At 48.2% G+C, this 18,028-nt stretch overlaps 4 protein-coding genes across 4 annotated transcripts; all 4 read right to left on the bottom strand.

The window, feature by feature from the left end:
- Nucleotides 1-4,090: 4,090 nt before the first annotated feature.
- LOC127304261 (cytochrome P450 71A1-like) lies at nt 4,091-4,564 on the bottom strand. The gene has a single exon (XM_071821122.1). It carries the CDS (start codon nt 4,562-4,564, stop codon nt 4,091-4,093), a length of 474 nt encoding a protein of 157 aa, XP_071677223.1.
- Nucleotides 4,565-5,973: 1,409 nt separating this feature from the next.
- On the bottom strand, nt 5,974-7,834 carry LOC127304260 (cytochrome P450 71A1-like). Its single transcript, XM_071821121.1, has 3 exons — nt 7,755-7,834; nt 7,088-7,262; nt 5,974-6,946 (listed from the first exon to the last, which is right to left on the bottom strand). The coding sequence occupies exons 1-3, from the start codon at nt 7,832-7,834 to the stop codon at nt 6,326-6,328; spliced, it is 876 nt and encodes a 291-aa protein (XP_071677222.1). The 3' UTR covers nt 5,974-6,325.
- Nucleotides 7,835-8,206: 372 nt separating this feature from the next.
- On the bottom strand, nt 8,207-10,341 carry LOC127302565 (cytochrome P450 71A1). Its single transcript, XM_051333035.2, has 2 exons — nt 9,295-10,341; nt 8,207-9,181 (listed from the first exon to the last, which is right to left on the bottom strand). The coding sequence occupies exons 1-2, from the start codon at nt 10,183-10,185 to the stop codon at nt 8,561-8,563; spliced, it is 1,512 nt and encodes a 503-aa protein (XP_051188995.1). The 5' UTR covers nt 10,186-10,341; the 3' UTR covers nt 8,207-8,560.
- A 4,512-nt stretch (nt 10,342-14,853) lies between these two features.
- On the bottom strand, nt 14,854-17,795 carry LOC127302564 (endoglucanase 23). The gene is made up of 5 exons (XM_051333034.2): nt 17,273-17,795; nt 16,860-17,162; nt 15,831-15,992; nt 15,472-15,747; nt 14,854-15,358 (listed from the first exon to the last, which is right to left on the bottom strand). The coding sequence occupies exons 1-5, from the start codon at nt 17,726-17,728 to the stop codon at nt 15,014-15,016; spliced, it is 1,542 nt and encodes a 513-aa protein (XP_051188994.1). The 5' UTR covers nt 17,729-17,795; the 3' UTR covers nt 14,854-15,013.
- Nucleotides 17,796-18,028: the final 233 nt, after the last annotated feature.

Raw genomic sequence — 18,028 nt, 5'->3', positions numbered from 1 at the left:
GAAGTGTTCCATACCTTTCTTGAGAGGAAATTGATATTTTATATTACCTTCCTTCATATCAATGATAGCACCAACAGTTCGAAGAAAAGGTCTTCCCAATATAATGGGACAAGATGCATTGCAATCAATATCCAAGACAACAAAATCAACGGGAACCAGGTTATTGTTAATGGTAATGCGAACATTATCAACTTTACCCAAAGGTTTCTTTGTAGAATGATCAGCAAGATTAACATCCAAATAACAATTTTTCAGCGGTGGCAAGTCAAGCATATTATAAATTTTCTTAGGCATAACAGAGATACTTGCACCAAGATCACATAAAGCATTACAATCAAAATCTTTAATCTTCATCTTAATGATGGGCTCCCAACCATCCTCTAACTTTTTAGGAATAGAGGCTTCACGCTCTAGTTTCTCTTCTCTAGCTTTTATGAGAGCATTTGTAATATGATGCGTGAAAGCCAAATTTATAGCACTAGCATTAGGACTTTTAGCAAGTTTTTGCAAGAACTTTATAACTTCAGAGATGTGGCAATCATCAAAATTCAAACCATTATAATCTAAAGCAATGGGATCATCATCCCCAATGTTGGAAAAAATTTCAGCAGCTTTATCACAGGCAGTTTCAGCAGTTTTAGCAGTTTCAGGCAGTTTTTCGCGCTTTGCATTCGAAGTGGAAACATTGCTAACACCAATTCTTTTATTAGTATGAGTAGGAGGTGCAGCAACATGTGTAGCATTAGCATTACTAGTGGTGGTAATAGTCCAAACTTTAGCTATATTCTTCTCTTTAGCTAGTTTTTCATTTTCTTCTCTATCCCACCTAGCACGCAGTTCAGCCATTAATCTTATATTCTCATTAATTCTAACTTGAATGGCATTTGCTGTAGTAGTAATTTTATTATGATGATTCTCATTAGGCAAAACTTTTGATTTCAAAAGATCAACATCAGCAGCAAGACTATCGACTTTAGAAGCAAGAATATCAATTTTCCCAAGCTTTTCTTCAACAGATTTGTTAAAAGCAGTTTGTGTACTAATAAATTCTTTAAGCATGGCTTCAAGCCCAGGGGGTGAACTCCTACTATTGTTGTAAGAATTCCCATAAGAATTACCATAGCCGTTGCCATTATTATAAGGATATGGCCTATAGTTGTTACTAGAATTGTTCCGGTAAGCATTGTTGTTGAAATTATTATTTTTAATGAAGTTTACATCAACATGTTCTTCTTGTGCAACCAATGAAGCTAATGGAACATTATTAGGATCAATATTAGTCCTATCATTCACAAGCATAGACATAATAGCATCAATCTTATCACTCAAGGAAGAGGTTTCTTCGACAGAATTTACCTTCTTACCTTGTGGAGCTCTTTCCGTGTGCCATTCAGAGTAGTTGATCATCATATTATCAAGAAGCTTTGTTGCTTCACCAAGAGTGATGGACATAAAGGTACCTCCAGCAGCTGAATCCAATAAATTCCGTGAAGAAAAATTTAGTCCTGCATAGAAGGTTTGGATGATCATCCAAGTAGTCAGTCCATGGGTTGGGCAATTTTTAACCAGAGATTTCATTCTTTCCCAAGCTTGAGCAACATGTTCAGTATCTAATTGTTTAAAATTCATTATGCTACTCCTCAAAGATATAATTTTAGCAGGGGGATAATATCTACCAATAAAAGCATCCTTGCATTTAGTCCATGAATCAATACTATTCTTATGCAGAGATAGCAACCAATCTTTAGCTCTTCCTCTTAAGGAGAAAGGGAACAATTTTAATTTTATAATGTCACCATCTACATCCTTATACTTTTGCATTTCACATAATTCAACAAAATTATTAAGATGGGCAGCAGCATCATCAGAACTAACACCAGAAAATTGCTCTCGCATAACAAGATTCAGTAAAGCAGGTTTAATTTCAAAGAATTCTGCTGTAGTAGCAGGTGGAGCAATAGGTGTGCATAAGAAATCATTATTATTTGTGGTTGTGAAGTCACACAACTTAGTATTTTCAGCGTTGGCCATTTTAGCAATAGTAAATAAAGCAAACTAGATAAAGTAAATGCAAGTAAACTAATTTTTTTGTGTTTTTGATATAGCAAACAAGATAACAAATAAAGTAAAACTAGCAACTAATTTTTTTTGTATTTTGATTTAGTGCAGCAAACAAAGTAGTAAATAAAACTAAGCAAGACAAAAACAAAGTAAAGAGATTGAGAAGTGGAGACTCCCCTTGCAGCGTGTCTTGATCTCCCCAGCAACGGCGCCAGAAATTTGCTTGATGCGTGTGGTTGGCACGTCCGTTGGGAACCCCAAGAGGAAGGTGTGATGCGCACAGCGGCAAGTTTCCCTCAGTAAGAAACCAAGGTTTAATCGGACCAGTAGGAGTCAAGAAGCACGTTGAAGGTTGATGGCGGCGTAGAGTCCTCCGGGAGATGATTCCCCTCTCCGGCAGGGTGCCGGAGGCGATCTCCTGGATATCCCCCGAGATGGGATCGGCGGCGGCGGCGTCTCTGGAAGGTTTTCCGTATCGTGGTTCTCGATGCGGGGTTTCGTCACGGAGACTTTTATAGGCGGAAGGGCAGGTCAAGAGGCGGCACGGGGCCCCACACTACAGGCCGGCGCGGCCAAGGGGGGGCCGCGCCGCCTATGGTGTGGCCCCTCCGTGGCCCCTCTTCGTCTCTCCTTCGGACTTACGGAAGCTTCGTGAGAAAATAGGCCCCTGGGCTTTGATTTCGTCCAATTCCGAGAATATTTCCTTACTAGGATTTCTGAAACCAAAAACAGCAGAAAAACAAAGCGGCACTTCGGCATCTTGTTAATAGGTTAGTTCCAGAAAATGCACGAATATGACATAAAGTGTGCATAAAACATGTAGATAACATCAATAATGTGGCATGGAACATAAGAAATTATCGATACGTCGGAGACGTATCAAAAGCCCGCTGTGAGGTGAGGAGTAGTCCAGTTAGATTTCGCGCGTCTGCCAAAGGCGAAACGCAGCCCAAGGCACTAGTAGGCGGGCGAATTAGACGCGGACGCACTGTCGCGCCTCTCCTCCCGAAACGCACGCACAACCCCCTTTCCCACCCAACCAAACCCTAACGCACCAGCCCCAGACAGGCGGCGGCGGCGCACCAGATCCAACGGCGCCGCGCCGGGCTTGCTGCTCGCCGGCGCGCGCGTGAATCCCTTCCCTGCGCGCCTCGCAGCGGCGTCGCGCGACTCGTGGAGCCGAACCAGGACGCGGCGGCGGCGACCCATCAGCACCAACGAACGACCCCCAACTTACTTGCCGCCGCCGGTGCTGCTCCTCGTCGCAGCCACAGTTTACCGCCCTCTCACGCGCCCTCGCCGTGGTAACCTCCCCATCTGACCCCCCCTCCATCGTCCGGTTTCTACTACCTCTGGGCTTAATTAATTGACACCATTCCTCCCTAATAACATGCATGGATAGGTCTCCCTCCGCGTCGATTAAATCCGACCGGAGGGAGTACCACTCAAAATATGCAACATTTACTCTTTCCTGTCCCGCGGGAATAAAATCTCCAGAATATCAGTATGGGTCGTCAAATTTTTGGATGAAGTTGCTGATTAATGTTCCGTTGGTATATGTGCTTAACCATGTCTTAGTTACTTGCTTCTTAGGATTCCCGAAAATTAACTTGCGGCCATTACTAGTCATCTGAGCATGTGCCAATTTGCGGGCACAGGTTCCATTCACTACAAAAACACATTGGATGCAAAATTAACTTGCTCTAAAAACATTTCGAGTCTTGTCATGCCTATAATACCGTGTACACTGCAGAAAATATTTGCATACAGTAGTGCTTCTCTCACTTGCAGCTCTCTAATTGAGCTTAGTCCGTGCATTTTGCATTAATTCCCTTTCAGCTATTATTACTTTTGTCCATAAAAGAATGCAAAATTCTGGAGATAGCCAAGACCTTATTACAATGTGTAGATGTAGGGATACTTGTAGCATATAATCCATCATTATCCGGTACTCCTTATGAATCTGGAAGCTTAGATCAAATAGGGAGCAGCGTAGGTTCAAGCACTCGCACCCGTTTCATCCCTAGCCCTAGGCACTACCTAAACAAGTGTCTTGCACTTGGGGAGGAGGCGCAGCGGAGCTAGCGGCGGAGTGGTCAGCCGGCGCCTCGCTCATGTCTAGACGTGTCCCGATGGGGAGCTCCCAATCGAAGTGGCCGACGAGGCTGGCGAGCGCGATCTCCAGCGCCGGAAGCGCGAAGGCGACGGCGGGGGCAGACCCGTCGACCGGCGCCGAAAGGGAGGAGCTGGTAGTCGTTCCCCCGCAGGTCGATGCTCGCCACGCCACCGCCGTCGAGGAACCGCTCGGTTGGAACTCCTTTGCCGCGTCGCCCCACGCCGCCGGGTCCCGCCCGATCGCCCACGCGTTGATGAAGAGCGCGGTCTTGGCCGGGATTTCGTATCCCTGGACGACGGCGGCGGCCGTCGACTCGTGCGGGACGAGGAGCGGCGCCGGCGGGTGGAGCCGGAGCGACTCCTTGAGCACCGCCTTGAGATACTCCATCTGTGCGGTCGTCTTCCTCGGTGGTCAGGTTGCCGTTGGAGACTCGTGCTACCTCGTCCTTCAGCTTGGCCATTGCCCGCGGGTTTTGGATGAGCTCAGCCATGGCCCATTCCAGCGTGATAGATGTCGTCTTGGTTCCAGCGAAGATCATGTCCTGCGTATGCAAGAAATGGCTTAGCCGTGGAGCGAGAGGATCAAAAGGAATAGGAGTAGATAAAATTTGTTGAGAAACTATAATCAAGAGCATTATGAAACTATAATCAAGAGCATTATGCGATTAGTTGATTGATGGCCACCTTGACGAGGCTTTTGATGCTATCGTCGGTGAGCTCTAGTCCGGCGGTTCCTTCTTCTCTCGGTAGCGACAGGGCGTCCAAGAAGTCCTCCTCATCTTCCATTGCGCTGTAGTCACACTTGTTCTCAAGGTGCTTTGTGCGATAATCTCGTTCGAGGCGATGCCACGCTTCGAGCTGCCGTCGTGTCAAAACAGCCACCGAGTGGCGGTTGGGCCTTTCAGCCTTGAAACATTCGCGTTCCAATAGTCGTCAAATCAAAGGAAAGTAAAAAGAAAAAGAAGAAGAGCAAAGCAGCCCAACTCGGCGTAGTCTTGAAAGCCAGCTGTGAGGTGAGGAGTAGTCCGATTAGATTTCGCGCGTCTGCAAGGCGAAACGCAGCCCAAGGCACTAGTAGGCGGGCGAATTAGACGCGGGCCTGCACCGTCGCGCCTCTCCTCCCGAAACGCACGCACAACCCCTTTCCCACCCAACCAAACCCTAACGCACCAGCCCCAGACAGGCGGCGGCGGCGCACCAGATCCAACGGCGCCGCGCCGGCTTGCTCGCCGGCGCGCGCGTGAATCCCTTCCCTGCGCGCCTCGCAGCGGCGTCGCGCGACTCGTGGAGCCGAACCAGGACGCGGCAGCGGCGACCCATCAGCACCAGCGAACGACCCCCAACTTACTTGCCGCCGCCGGTGCTGCTCCTCGTCGCAGCCACGGTTTACCGCCCTCTCACGCGCCCTCGCCGTGGTAACCTCCCCATCTGACCCCCTCCATCGTCCGGTTTCTACTACCTCTGGGCTTAATTAATTGACACCATTCCTCCCTAATAACATGCATGGATAGGTCTCCCTCCGTGTCGATTAAATCCGACCGGAGGGAGTACCACTCAAAATATGCAACATTTACTCTTTCCTGTCCCGCGGGAATAAAATCTCCAGAATATCAGTATGGGTCGTCAAATTTTTGGATGAAGTTGCTGATTAATGTTCCGTTGGTATATGTGCTTAACCATGTCTTAGTTACTTGCTTCTTAGGATTCCCGAAAATTAACTTGCGGCCATTACTAGTCATACGAGCATGTGCCAATTTGCGGGCACAGGTTCCATTCACTACAAAAACACATTGGATGCAAAATTAACTTGCTCTAAAAACATTTCGAGTCTTGTCATGCCTATAATACCGTGTACACTGCAGAAAATATTTGCATACAGTAGTGCTTCTCTCACTTGCAGCTCTCTAATTGAGCTTAGTCCGTGCATTTTGCATTAATTCCCTTTCAGCTATTATTACTTTTGTCCGTAAAAGAATGCAAAATTCTGGAGATAGCCAAGACCTTATTACAATGTGTAGATGTAGGGATACTTGTAGCATATAATCCATCATTATCCGGTACTCCTTATGAATCTGGAAGCTTAGATCAAATAGGGAGCAGCGTAGGTTCAAGCACTCGCATCCGTTTCATCCCTAGCCCTAGGCACTACCTAAACAAGTGTCTTGCACTTGGGGAGGAGGCGCAGCGGAGCTAGCGGCGGAGTGGTCAGCCCCGGCGCCTCGCTCATGTCTAGACGTGTCCCGATGGGGAGCTCCCAATCGAAGTGGCCGACGAGGCTGGCGAGCGCGATCTCCAGCGCCGGAAGCGCGAAGCTGATGGCGGGGCAGACCCGTCGACCGGCGCCGAAAGGGAGGAGCTGGTAGTCGTTCCCCCGCAGGTCGATGCTCGCCACGCCACCGCCGTCGAGGAACCGCTCCGGTTGGAACTCCTTTGCCGCGTCGCCCCACGCCGCCGGGTCCCGCCCGATCGCCCACGCGTTGATGAAGAGCGCGGTCTTGGCCGGGATTTCGTATCCCTGGACGACGGCGGCGGCCGTCGACTCGTGCGGGATGAAGAGCGGCGCCGGCGGGTGGAGCCGGAGCGACTCCTTGAGCACTGCCTTGAGATACTCCATCCTGTGCAGGTCGTCTTCCTCGGTGGTCGGGTTGCCGTTGGAGACTCGTGCTATCTCGTCCTGCAGCTTGGCCATTGCCCGCGGGTTTTGGATGAGCTCAGCCATGGCCCATTCCAGCGTGATAGATGTCGTCTTGGTTCCAGCGAAGATCATGTCCTGCGTATGCAAGAAATGGCTTAGCCGTGGAGCAGAGGATCAAAAGGAATAGGAGTAGATAAAATTTGTTGAGAAACTATAATCAAGAGCATTATGAAACTATAATCAAGAGCATTATGCGATTAGTTGATTGATGGCCACCTTGACGAGGCTTTTGATGCTATCGTCGGTGAGCTCTAGTCCGGCGGTTCCTTCTTCTCTCAGGCGCAGCAGGATGTCCAAGAAGTCCTCCTCATCTTCCATTGCGCTGTAGTCATAATTGTTCTCAAGGTGCTGTGCGATAATCTCGTTCAGGAACTGATGCCACGCTTCGAGCCTGCCGTCGTGTCAAAACAGCCACCGAGTGGCGGTTGGGCCTTTCAGCCTTGAAACATTCGCGTTCCAATAGTCGTCAAATCAAAGGAAAGTAAAAAAGAAAAAGAAGAAGAGCAAAGCAGCCCAACTCGGCGTAGTCTTGAAAGCCCGCTGTGAGGTGAGGAGTAGTCCAGTTAGATTTCGCGCGTCTGGCAAAGGCGAAACGCAGCCCAAGGCACTAGTAGGCGGGCGAATTAGACGCGGACGCACTGTCGCGCCTCTCCTCCCGAAACGCACGCACAACCCCCTTTCCCACCCAACCAAACCCTAACGCACCAGCCCCAGACAGGCGGCGGCGGCGCACCAGATCCAACGGCGCCGCGCCGGGCCGCTCGCCGGCGCGCGCGTGAATCCTTCCCTGCGCGCCTCGCAGCGGCGTCGCGCGACTCGTGGAGCCGAACCAGGGCCAGCGGCAGCAACGGCCATCAGCACCAACGAACGACCCCCAACTTACTTGCCGCCGCCGGTGCTGCTCCTCGTCGCAGCCAGTTTACCGCCCTCTCTCACGCGCCCTCGCCGTGGTAACCTCCCCATCTGACCCCCCCCTCCATCGTCCGGTTTCTACTACCTCTGGGCTTAATTAATTGACACCATTCCTCCCTAATAACATGCATGGATAGGTCTCCCTCCGCGTCGATTAAATCCGACCGGAGGGAGTACCACTCAAAATATGCAACATTTACTCTTTCCTGTCCCGCGGGAATAAAATCTCCAGAATATCAGTATGGGTCGTCAAATTTTTGGATGAAGTTGCTGATTAATGTTCCGTTGGTATATGTGCTTAACCATGTCTTAGTTACTTGCTTCTTAGGATTCCCGAAAATTAACTTGCGGCCATTACTAGTCATCTGAGCATGTGCCAATTTGCGGGCACAGGTTCCATTCACTACAAAAACACATTGGATGCAAAATTAACTTGCTCTAAAAACATTTCGAGTCTTGTCATGCCTATAATACCGTGTACACTGCAGAAAATATTTGCATACAGTAGTGCTTCTCTCACTTGCAGCTCTCTAATTGAGCTTAGTCCGTGCATTTTGCATTAATTCCCTTTCAGCTATTATTACTTTTGTCCGTAAAAGAATGCAAAATTCTGGAGATAGCGAACACCTTATTACAATGTGCGGATGTAGAGATACTTGTAGCATATAATCCATCATTATCCGGTACTCCTGGCGTATCTGAAAGCTTAGATGAAATAGGGAGCAGCGTAGGTTCAAGCACTCGCACTTCCGTTTCATCCCTAGCCCTAGGAACTACCTAAACAAGTGTCTTGCACTTGGGGAGAAGGCGCAGCGGAGCTAGCGGCGGAGTGGTCAGCCCCGGCGCCTCGCTCATGTCCAGACATGTCCCGATGGGGAGCTCCCAATCGAAGTGGCGGACAAGGCTAGCGAGCGCGATCTCCAGCGCCGGAAGCGCGAAGCTGATGGCGGGGCAGACCCGTCGACCGGCGCCGAAAGGGAGGAGCTGGTAGTCGTTTCCCCGCAGGTCGATACCTGTCACGCTGCTGCCGTCAAGGAACCGCTCCGGCTGGAACTCCTCCGCCGCGTCGCCCCACGCCGCCGGGTCCCGCCCGATCGCCCACGCGTTGATGAAGAGCGCGGTCTTGGCCAGGATTTCGTATCCTTGGACGGCGGCCACCGTCGTGGACTCGTGCGGGACGAGGAGCGGCGCCGGCGGGTGGAGCCGGAGCGACTCCTTCAGCACTGCCTTGAGATACTCCATCCTGTGCAGGTCGTCTTCCTCGATGGTCGGCTTGCCGCTGGAGACTCGTGCCACCTCGTCCTGCAGCTTGGCCATTGCCCGAGGGTTTCCGATGAGCTCCGCCATGGCCCATTCCAGCGTGATAGATGTCGTCTCTGTTCCAGCGAAGATCATGTCCTTCATATGCAAAAAAATGGCTTAGCCGCGGAGCAGAGGATCAAAGAGAGTAGATAAAATTTGTTGAGAAACTATAATCAAGAGAATTATGCGATTAGTTGATTGATGGCCACCTTGACGAGGCTTTTGATGCTATCGTCGGTGAGCTCTAGTCCGGCGGTGCCTTCTTTCCTCAGGCGCAGCAAGACGTCCAAGAAGTCCTCCTCTTCCCCTGCGCTGTAGTCACACTTCTTCTCAAGGTGCTCTGCGATTATCTCGTTCAGGAACTGATGCCACGCTTCGACCCTGCCGTCGAGTCTCTTCTCGAGCCCCGTCGCCCACCTCACCACCCTCGCCGCCACGTCGGGAAGCACGTCCTCCGCCTGGAGCCCCGACATGAGCGCCGTGGTGTTCCCCATAAGCTGCTTCATCTTCTCCATCGTTGCCCCCGCTGTGCGAGCAGCCGCGCGGGTGACCACCGCGTTGCTGTAGCTGTACAAGAGATCCCTTAGCTCCACGGCCTCACCCGCCTCGGCGGCGCGGCGGGCTCCAGCGACGAGGGCAGCTGCCTCAGCGGCGCGCACGGGGCCGAACGAGTCGGCGCGGCGCGGGGACAGTAGGTGGACCACGGCCATCTTCTTGCGGCGGCGCCAGGCGTCGCCATAGGGCGCGAAGGAGATGTTCTTGTCGGGGCCGAAGGAGAGCTTGTCCACCGCCGCGTTGGGAACGCGGGAGGCGAAGGCGAGGTCGTGGTTCTTGTACAGGTCCGCCGCCGCCGCCGCCGTGGACACCACCAGCGTCGGCCTGCGCCCGAGCTGCAAGAACAGGAGGCCGCTGTCGGTGCCGTATAGGAGGTGCAGCTCGCGGAGGGAGCGGTGCGGGAGGTGGCCCAGGAGGTGGAGGTGGCCGAGCAGCGGGAGCGACGGCGGCGAGGGCGGGAGCTTGCTGCTGCGGCCTCGGGCCTTCCTGACAACGGCATAGCACAAGGCGAGGAGCACAGTTGCGACGACGGCGTAAGGAGACATCCTACCTCAACTGGAAAATCCAATCAACTTTGAATCGAAGATAATCGCGCGACCTTGTGAGGTTGAAGAGCAGCCAGCCAGCCAGCCACGGCAGTGTTCTCTTTGGATCAATCCACACTTGTGTTCTTGTCAAAATAGCCGCCGGCTGGCCCCATCTTACAATGGACTTTGACGACCATTTTTTTAATTATTCTCAACTATTTCATTTTTGTTTCTAAGGATAAGGCAATTTTTTTTTTGAAAGTAAAGCGGTAGAGTAAGCCTCTACAGCTCTACCAACATTTTTTTTCAAATAGAAAACGGCTGCATCAATCCGGTCCCTGAAAGAAAACAAATCACCATCAACACTACTATTAAAAGAGCGAGAGGGTGGTGATCTAAAAGATCTTAACCTTACAAACACTATCATCAACGCTCAAGATCACGTATGTTCAAGGCTAAACATCCATGTGTAGCTCGCGGAGGGAGCGGTGCGTGAGGTGGGCTAGGAGGTGGAGGTGGCCGAGGAGCCACGGCGGCGAGGACGGGAGCTTGCTGCTGCGGCCTCGGGCCCTCCTGACGACGGCATAGCAGAAGGCGAGGAGCATGGCGATGACGGTGTACGGAAACATCCTTCCTCAACTGGAAAATCTGATCAACTTCGAATCGTAGGTAAGGTAATTGTGTTGAATAATTGAAAATCTTGGCCCTGATATATATCGCGTGACCTTGTGAGGTTGAGGAGCAGCCACGGCAGTGTTCTTGTCTTTGGATCAATCCGCACTTGTTTTCGTGTCAAAATAGACGCCACCCCAATGACCGTTGCATGGTGAATACTTGAAAATCTTGGCCCGGATATATATCGCGTGCGTGACCTTGTGAGTAGGTTGAGGAGCAGCCACGGCATAGTGTTGTTGTCTTCGGATCAATCCATTTTTATGTGCATGTGAAAAGAGAGAGAAATGATTCCTGCATGTGAGCCTGCATGTAGGCATGTGAGGAAAGAGAATAAAATATCATTTGCATGCAAGCCGCTCTATGGGCTGGGTTTTGATTGGGACCGCGGGCTCAAATTTGTTATTCTGGGAGGACGAGTGGTGCCTTTTTTTGCCGCCGGCGTCTCCCATTTTAGCTTTTCTAGTCTTTGGGAAGACGAGTGAAGATGCTCTTACAACGATAGTTGCACGGTGAAGTACTGTAAAGCTCGTGCTACATGCTATTCCCTTCGTCCCACAACCACGTTTTTTTTTGTCATAGGCACATGTCTTAGTGTTTTAGGCACCAAAACCATTTTTTGCTTTTCCAAATGCCCTATTTTAGGGCACACCTATTTCAGCAGTTGCCCTATTTTAGGCCACCGCGGTCACACCAATACCCTCATCTTTTATATTTAGAAGATGAAAACTAACATATGAATTAAATATGAACTTCAAATTGTAAAATTAACACATATGAATTTAGTTCAATCCATAGCATACACTAGTTTAAAGCACAACAAAGTTTCACACAAACAAACCATAGTTTATAGCATAATTTCTCTTCGTGCATCATTGCTCTTGTCGCCATCGTCGGGATCGACATCTGTGGTGGTTCCATCATGAGCACGGTTCGAAGCATCTCCCATGTCACCACCCATGTTGCCCATAGGAGGTGCCATGAACCCTCCCATGCTGCCCATGGCACCTCCCATGAATCCCATGCATCCCATGTAAAATTTAACAATCTCAAAGAGGAACATTGAATAAAAATTCAATAGAAAAAACTGAAAAATTCATACCTTGTTGACATGTTGTCGAACACGTAGTACGCGCTAGGAGTGCGCATCGGTGACGCCGAGACTGTTAAAAGCCAAACTTCTAGGCCCGTTTGAGAGTTTCAGGGCCCGAACAATCAAGAGAGGCCTAAGCCAACATGAGGAGTAGCAGCCCAGCCAAAAGCTGGTCTATCTAAGGTGATCCAACGACCGAACGGGCTGATCATGGGGAGTTCGATAATACTAATTAGTTGTACACCATTAGATGGCCTAATCGGATGGCTAAGAATACCTAAACGCTGTGGTGACTCCTAGCTAGCGAGCATCCATGAACACGTTGTGGTGGATGCCACTACTCGAGGAGGCTCTGCCATTCTTGATCGTCATCACCATCGTCAACGGTCAAAGAGGGGAGGGGGCACTAGGGGAACACAAAGAGGACTCTTTTTGTTTCCTATTCGGTCAATTGACTATGATGGATCACCTATTTTGATGGCTTGCATTGTGGAGATTTGGCACAAATAACCAAGAATGGCCTAGCTCAGTTTTTGAAGTAGCAGCCCAACAATGAACGCCGTCCTATCTAACTCGAGAAAACAGAGTAAGGAAGTGCTCAATGATTGTTCGGGATTAGTGAGTTGATGAAGACCATTAGATGAGCGAATCGGACGGTACACGCATCACCAAAAATGCTGCGAGGGGTCGTAGGTAGTTGAGTTTTACTGTTACTCAATAAGATGAACTATACATCTATATCGAAAAATCTATATAGCGTGTACGAGGCTCGCATGAAGCATCAAAGGATTTAAGACTTTGAACGCTTGACGGTGCAGCTAGCAAACTAGTGAATAATAAAATCTATTTTTTCTGAATTGATTTTCCTTTGCAGCGAGATAAATATTCTACCCTATGCCCTAGGATGATGTAGATTTGAATCATCATGAATTCTCTTCTTGATTTTTTTTTCTATTTGCACATTCTCTAAAAGGCCTTAGTAGTACAACAACCAAACTAACTCTTTTTTTTCAAAAAAATATACTAAATTATAGTTGATAATTTTGTAAGTGTATTTAAGTATAGTTACAATGTTATCAATTTTTAATAAAATCATAATAATTTCATTTGTAGGATGTGCATCAGTGACAACCTTTTTAGGAAAAAAGAAGACCAAATTGTTAACGCTAACAACATTAACTGCGACATATGTAAATTAAAAATATTTTGCCACTCAGAATGTTTATTCTTCTAAAAGTTCGAGTTTCATCGACACATTTGTTTCACTCAGAATATAAGTATTCTACCCTATGTAGGATGGTATAGGTTTGAGTCTTCATGAGTTCTCATCTTGATTTTATATTTCCTATTTGTACATTCTCTGAAAGGCCTTACTCTTATAACGGGACTTTAATATTTAATATATAATCTCTTCGATTCACTCTTATAAGGAGGTATCCTAAAAATCTTTGATTTAGTTTCCAGTAATAAATTAATAAAACCTTAATCAAAACTACTCAACTAGCCTAACCTAAAAATAAAAACCACCCTTCAATGAAAGAGTTTATGTTTTTTTTTGCAATTTTTTTGTAAGTTTGAATTGAACTTACTTGAACAAGTCAAGCAATTCTATTTGCTCACAATCACAACAAAATTTGTCCACTACCTCGCCTGAACCTAAGAAAAAGAAAAAGAGATCTAAGAGACATACCCTTTAGCCCTATGTCTCTTATCCCTAGGAGGCCTTCCTCCACTAGCAGTTTTTTTCGGAAAACTCTATCTATTCTGGTGTGGATGGCAAGCAGGCCTATGCCTATATTTCTTGGTTAAGTAGGGCTCCTTACGAGCGTTTTTTCTATCTACTATTATCTAAAAATAATCAAGTTATTAATGACTGAACAGAACCAAGAAATTACCTCTTATGTGCAAAATTATAGAAGATCCCCTTTAAGATCAAACAGTTCCATCCAATTGAGTATAACTGTATGTGTGAGAGCATCTACTATACCAGGAATATCAATGAACCCTATTCTTGCAATTGCTCGGGATACCCTGTTTTAGCTGCTAGGTCTATTTCTTTCTTAGTTCAAGATCCCTCTTACTAACTGGAATAAAATAATTAGTAGATCTGTTCCACCCAAAATGGGAATGGGCGCTAGGGTTATGAACTTATAATCATGAAATCAAGTCGATCATCAAATTATAAGTTCATTCCATTTACATAGAAATCCCTACATCCTTACATTCTATTTAGGATTAGGAATCCTACATCCTTACATATGCAAATTTAAAATATTTTGCAACTCAGACAGTTTATTTTTCTCAAAGCCCGGGTTTCACCAATATTTGTTTATCTAGTGAAACTATACCTAACTAAGAAGAGACTTATAAATCTTTGAAGTTAGATTATCATCGACATATTTGTTTTTCCTAAATAATTTAATTTATGAAAAAGATAAGTACAAACACAACTAATATTGTGTGACTTGTTGATTCTGCAACACTAACCAGTTCCCTCATTGTCGAATAAAGCTGATGAGTTTTTTCTGAAGTCAAACTTTGCAAACTTCAACTAAGTCTTGAGAAAAATATAAACATTTGTAATATCAAATCAATATCATTAGGCGAAATAAATATTCATGTTGTATTTCTTTGGTTTTGTAGATGTTTCAGTTTTACTTAATATAAAATTAATATGCACTATATTTTAACTTGGAGGGAGGAGTTGAATTGCCAAGCATGAACATTTGCACTGTGAAACTCTCGAACAATACTGACACTCAAAACCCTCTGTACTATAATTGCCTTCTTGATCTCAAGTATAAGAGTACCTTTCATACCAAAATGATTTTGCGAAGCGCAAACGTTCTTCGCTAATGAAATTAAATTGCACTATGCCATATCCACACAAAATACAGTTCAAATCGACACAAGAAAGAACATGCATGGAAGATAAACTCTCATTTATTTCATAGAGCATGTGCTCTTCAATCCACTCGTATGAATATGTAGTGCCATCTAAACACAAGCCTACACGTTTCATTTGTACCTATTGATTTGTATTTCTTTCACTCCTCTATCTACATGGCAAAGTACTAATGCTCAATGTCTGATATGTCCTGTATTTGGGTTGCCAACAAAGTAGGCAAGAACCCCTACCAAGGGAGCGTTGATGTAGGTAGTTGGTTCAGATTTCCTGAAATCAGCACGCTCGTCCCCATAAGCATCATCCTCCCCCGGCCCTCCAACGACTGCTCCGACCAATGGGTTAGGGTTTGGGCTAGATGAATCAAAGTAAGGCGTGCCGTCTTTGCACGCCAAGCGCTCAGGGTGGCTCTTGATGGAAGGGACAGATGATCCTCGGTGGTGGATCCGTTGAGGATATCGATCGCCATACCCGACCATGTACGACATTTTCATCGGGTTGTCTCCTAATAGATAATCAACCTGGGAAGACAACATGCGAAAGTGACGTTAGTAATTTCAGAGTGTAACTTACTAGTCAGCGTCCCTGCACTGGATGTTATACAAGTAGACATATAGGTGAAAATTTGCAGTACCTGTTTTTTGGCTTGCAGCCGAAGAGTGTCTGGACCAACTGAAATATCCCCACAGTTAACAGTGTGAGAGGACTTGGAAAGGTACTTGGCATAGGTTAGGAGCAGGAACGAAATGGAGGTGACATGCTGCATATTGCTGCCTCCTGGCTTGTAGATCATGCCCCCAGGCGTGTACTGTATGTGCGGCGATGACGACTCCGGGATGAGCGTGCAGATGAAGCTATCTGCAGACTCTTTGTAGGACTGCATAGACATGGCCACTCCGTCTATGAACTCCTGTAAACCAGCCACTCATGTAAGTTAGGAGTAGAGTTTGCATTCAGTAAGTGTACAAATCTGATGGAGACATTTTTCAGAACCTTGGAAACAAGAACGTTGAGACCAGCGTGTTTGTTGTCCCAACCAAACTCGTTGATGTTGTCCTCTGCTCCGAGGGTTTTGCCGTTAACCTGGATGTATTCCTGGAATTTGTCGTCTCCAGAGGCCCTCCGTAGCCATGCCGCACTCCACAGCAGCTCATCCTGTCGAGGATGTCAGCTTGGTCAGTTCTGAAACTTTTATTCTTCTGAAAATGGCGATCTTGGAATTTGTGAGAACAGAGCTTCTTTTATGGCAAAATATTTGCTTCTTGCCGCACAACACGGTATCAGAAATACATGAGCCTATATGATGCAGAAATGAATGAGCGCTGAAGGTGATCAAGCTGAGTTATTAGAAACTAGAATTCTGCAAGTTCAGAGATAGAAGTTCGAGTCTGCTGTTTACGGCACAGAATTCATCTGCAGTATGCTGATACCTTTTGCATTTGCACTTCTATTCTTGTGCTAATTGCTAAATGATGTAAGCTGAAGTCATGTTATTTTTTTATAAAACCCCCGGCAATCTTGTTCCAAAACTTCAGAGAATTCCGTAACTTCTTCTATTCTTGTGCTCATTGCTAAATGATGTAAGCTGAAGTCATGTTATTTATTTAACAAAGCCCCCCGATGACTTGTTCCCAAAGTTCAGACAATTTCTGTAAGTTCAGCACTACTAGTGTCTTTCATTTTTGCTATTCTGACGCTAATTATGCTTCAGCAATTACTTCGCATCAAGGTACTACCAAAGTAGTAATGCTGCAACACAAAGTATTGTAAAGCTGCCTTGTTTCTTTTGGTCAGACACACGGAACCTGATGCTAATTAAACTTTGTCTTGTGTGTTGTCATTTTTATGTCAGGCAAATGGCTACAGGGGTACACATAAGCAGAGCATAACGCTTTGCACGGTGCCATGTTACCAACTTAGCCGCACTGCGACACCATGTGTGTACGCTGCAGTGTTTCTCGTGATCAAGCAGAGGTCTGGCCATCGCGCCGACAGGAGCAAGAAGACAGTAGCTAGACTGACCTGATACCCGTCGAAGTCGCAGTAGAAAGGGCAGCCGGCGGCTTTGAGGTCCGGGTCGTCGCTGTACGCGCCCCTGTACGTGTCGGCGAACTCGAACGCCTTCTTGGCGTTGGCGAGCAGCAGCTCGGCGTACTCCCGGTCACCCTCGCCGCGGAACACGATGGACGCCGCAGCCAGCGCCGCCGCCGTCTCCCCTGCCACCTCCGACCCCGGCCGCCCCGTGGTGACGTTGTACACGGTGCGCTCCGTGTCCATGTCCTCCGGCCTCTCCCAGCACTGGTGGTCCTTCCACGGGTCGCCCACCTGCATCACACACACAATGCCGCCGGGGACCGGTCACTCTCCGTTTCTCACGACTCACTCTGCCGTGGCATGGCATGGAGGTGAGAGGACGGTGCAATGTGGGTGCTTGCCTGCATGAAGATGACGCCGGGGTGGGCGACGGTCTTGAGGAGGTAGTCGGTGGCCCAGCGCACGGCTTCGGCGGCGTGGCGGCGCTCGTCGCGGGGCATGTCGTCGCCGAACTCGAGGACGCTCCAGGCCAGCATGGTGGTGGTGAAGGCCATGGGGAAGCCGAACTTGACGTTGTCGCCGGCGTCGTAGTAGCCGCCCTCGAGGTCGACGCCCGCCGCCTGGCCGTCGGTAAGGCCGGAGTCGCCGCGCCACGCGGCGCGCTGCGACGGCGGCAGCCGCCCCGACCGCTGCCCCTCGAAGAAGAGTATGCACTTGGAGAGCGCGTCGCGGTAGTCGTGCTGCGCGCTCAAGGTCCGCCGCCACGGCCACGACGGCCACGCCGACGCCGAGGCGAGGTACAGCGCGAGCAGTAGTAGGACGCGCACGCGCCAGTGGTGGACGGGAGAAGAGGCCATCTCGAGCTCACTCTACAGTACAGTATAGGCTGCTGGAGCACGTGAATGGCGACTGATCGGTGCATTCTCCTCGTATTTGGCGCGTATTTATAGACCCCATGATCGGCCCGTCGTAAAGGCATTCCGCAGCAGCGAGGCTCTCTGGTGCTGTCAACGGTGCATTGACGAAATTTGAGGCAAGATTTGATTCGAATTCACGGTGGAAACCGCTGGCGATGAATGCCCTCCATAATTCCCAGAGGAATAAATCCATGACATTTGTGGGTGCATTCGAGAGAGTTGAACGTATACCCCATATAG

Source organism: Lolium perenne, chromosome 5 (assembly GCF_019359855.2).
Source record: "Lolium perenne isolate Kyuss_39 chromosome 5, Kyuss_2.0, whole genome shotgun sequence".
NCBI lineage: Eukaryota > Viridiplantae > Streptophyta > Magnoliopsida > Poales > Poaceae > Lolium > Lolium perenne.
This window is presented reverse-complemented; position numbering and strand designations above follow the sequence as displayed.

Excerpts from the sequence above, each read along its gene's own strand:
- LOC127304261 (XM_071821122.1), bottom strand. The coding sequence starts at position 4,564 with ATGGAGTATCTCAAGGCGGTGCTCAAGGAGTCGCTCCGGCTCCACCCG.
- LOC127304260 (XM_071821121.1), bottom strand. The coding sequence starts at position 7,834 with ATGGGGAGGTTACCACGGCGAGGGCGCGTGAGAGAGGGCGGTAAACTG. Across the intron at positions 7,263-7,754 it reads AGCAGCACCGGCGGCGGCAA|GCTCGAAGCGTGGCATCAGT; the intron begins GTAAGTTGGGGG and ends ACACGACGGCAG. Across the intron at positions 6,947-7,087 it reads GCATCAAAAGCCTCGTCAAG|GACATGATCTTCGCTGGAAC; the intron begins GTGGCCATCAAT and ends TTGCATACGCAG.
- LOC127302565 (XM_051333035.2), bottom strand. The coding sequence starts at position 10,185 with ATGTCTCCTTACGCCGTCGTCGCAACTGTGCTCCTCGCCTTGTGCTAT. Across the intron at positions 9,182-9,294 it reads GCATCAAAAGCCTCGTCAAG|GACATGATCTTCGCTGGAAC; the intron begins GTGGCCATCAAT and ends TTGCATATGAAG.
- LOC127302564 (XM_051333034.2), bottom strand. The coding sequence starts at position 17,728 with ATGGCCTCTTCTCCCGTCCACCACTGGCGCGTGCGCGTCCTACTACTG. Across the intron at positions 17,163-17,272 it reads CCGGCGTCATCTTCATGCAG|GTGGGCGACCCGTGGAAGGA; the intron begins GCAAGCACCCAC and ends TGTGTGATGCAG. Across the intron at positions 15,993-16,859 it reads GCGACTTCGACGGGTATCAG|GATGAGCTGCTGTGGAGTGC; the intron begins GTCAGTCTAGCT and ends CATCCTCGACAG.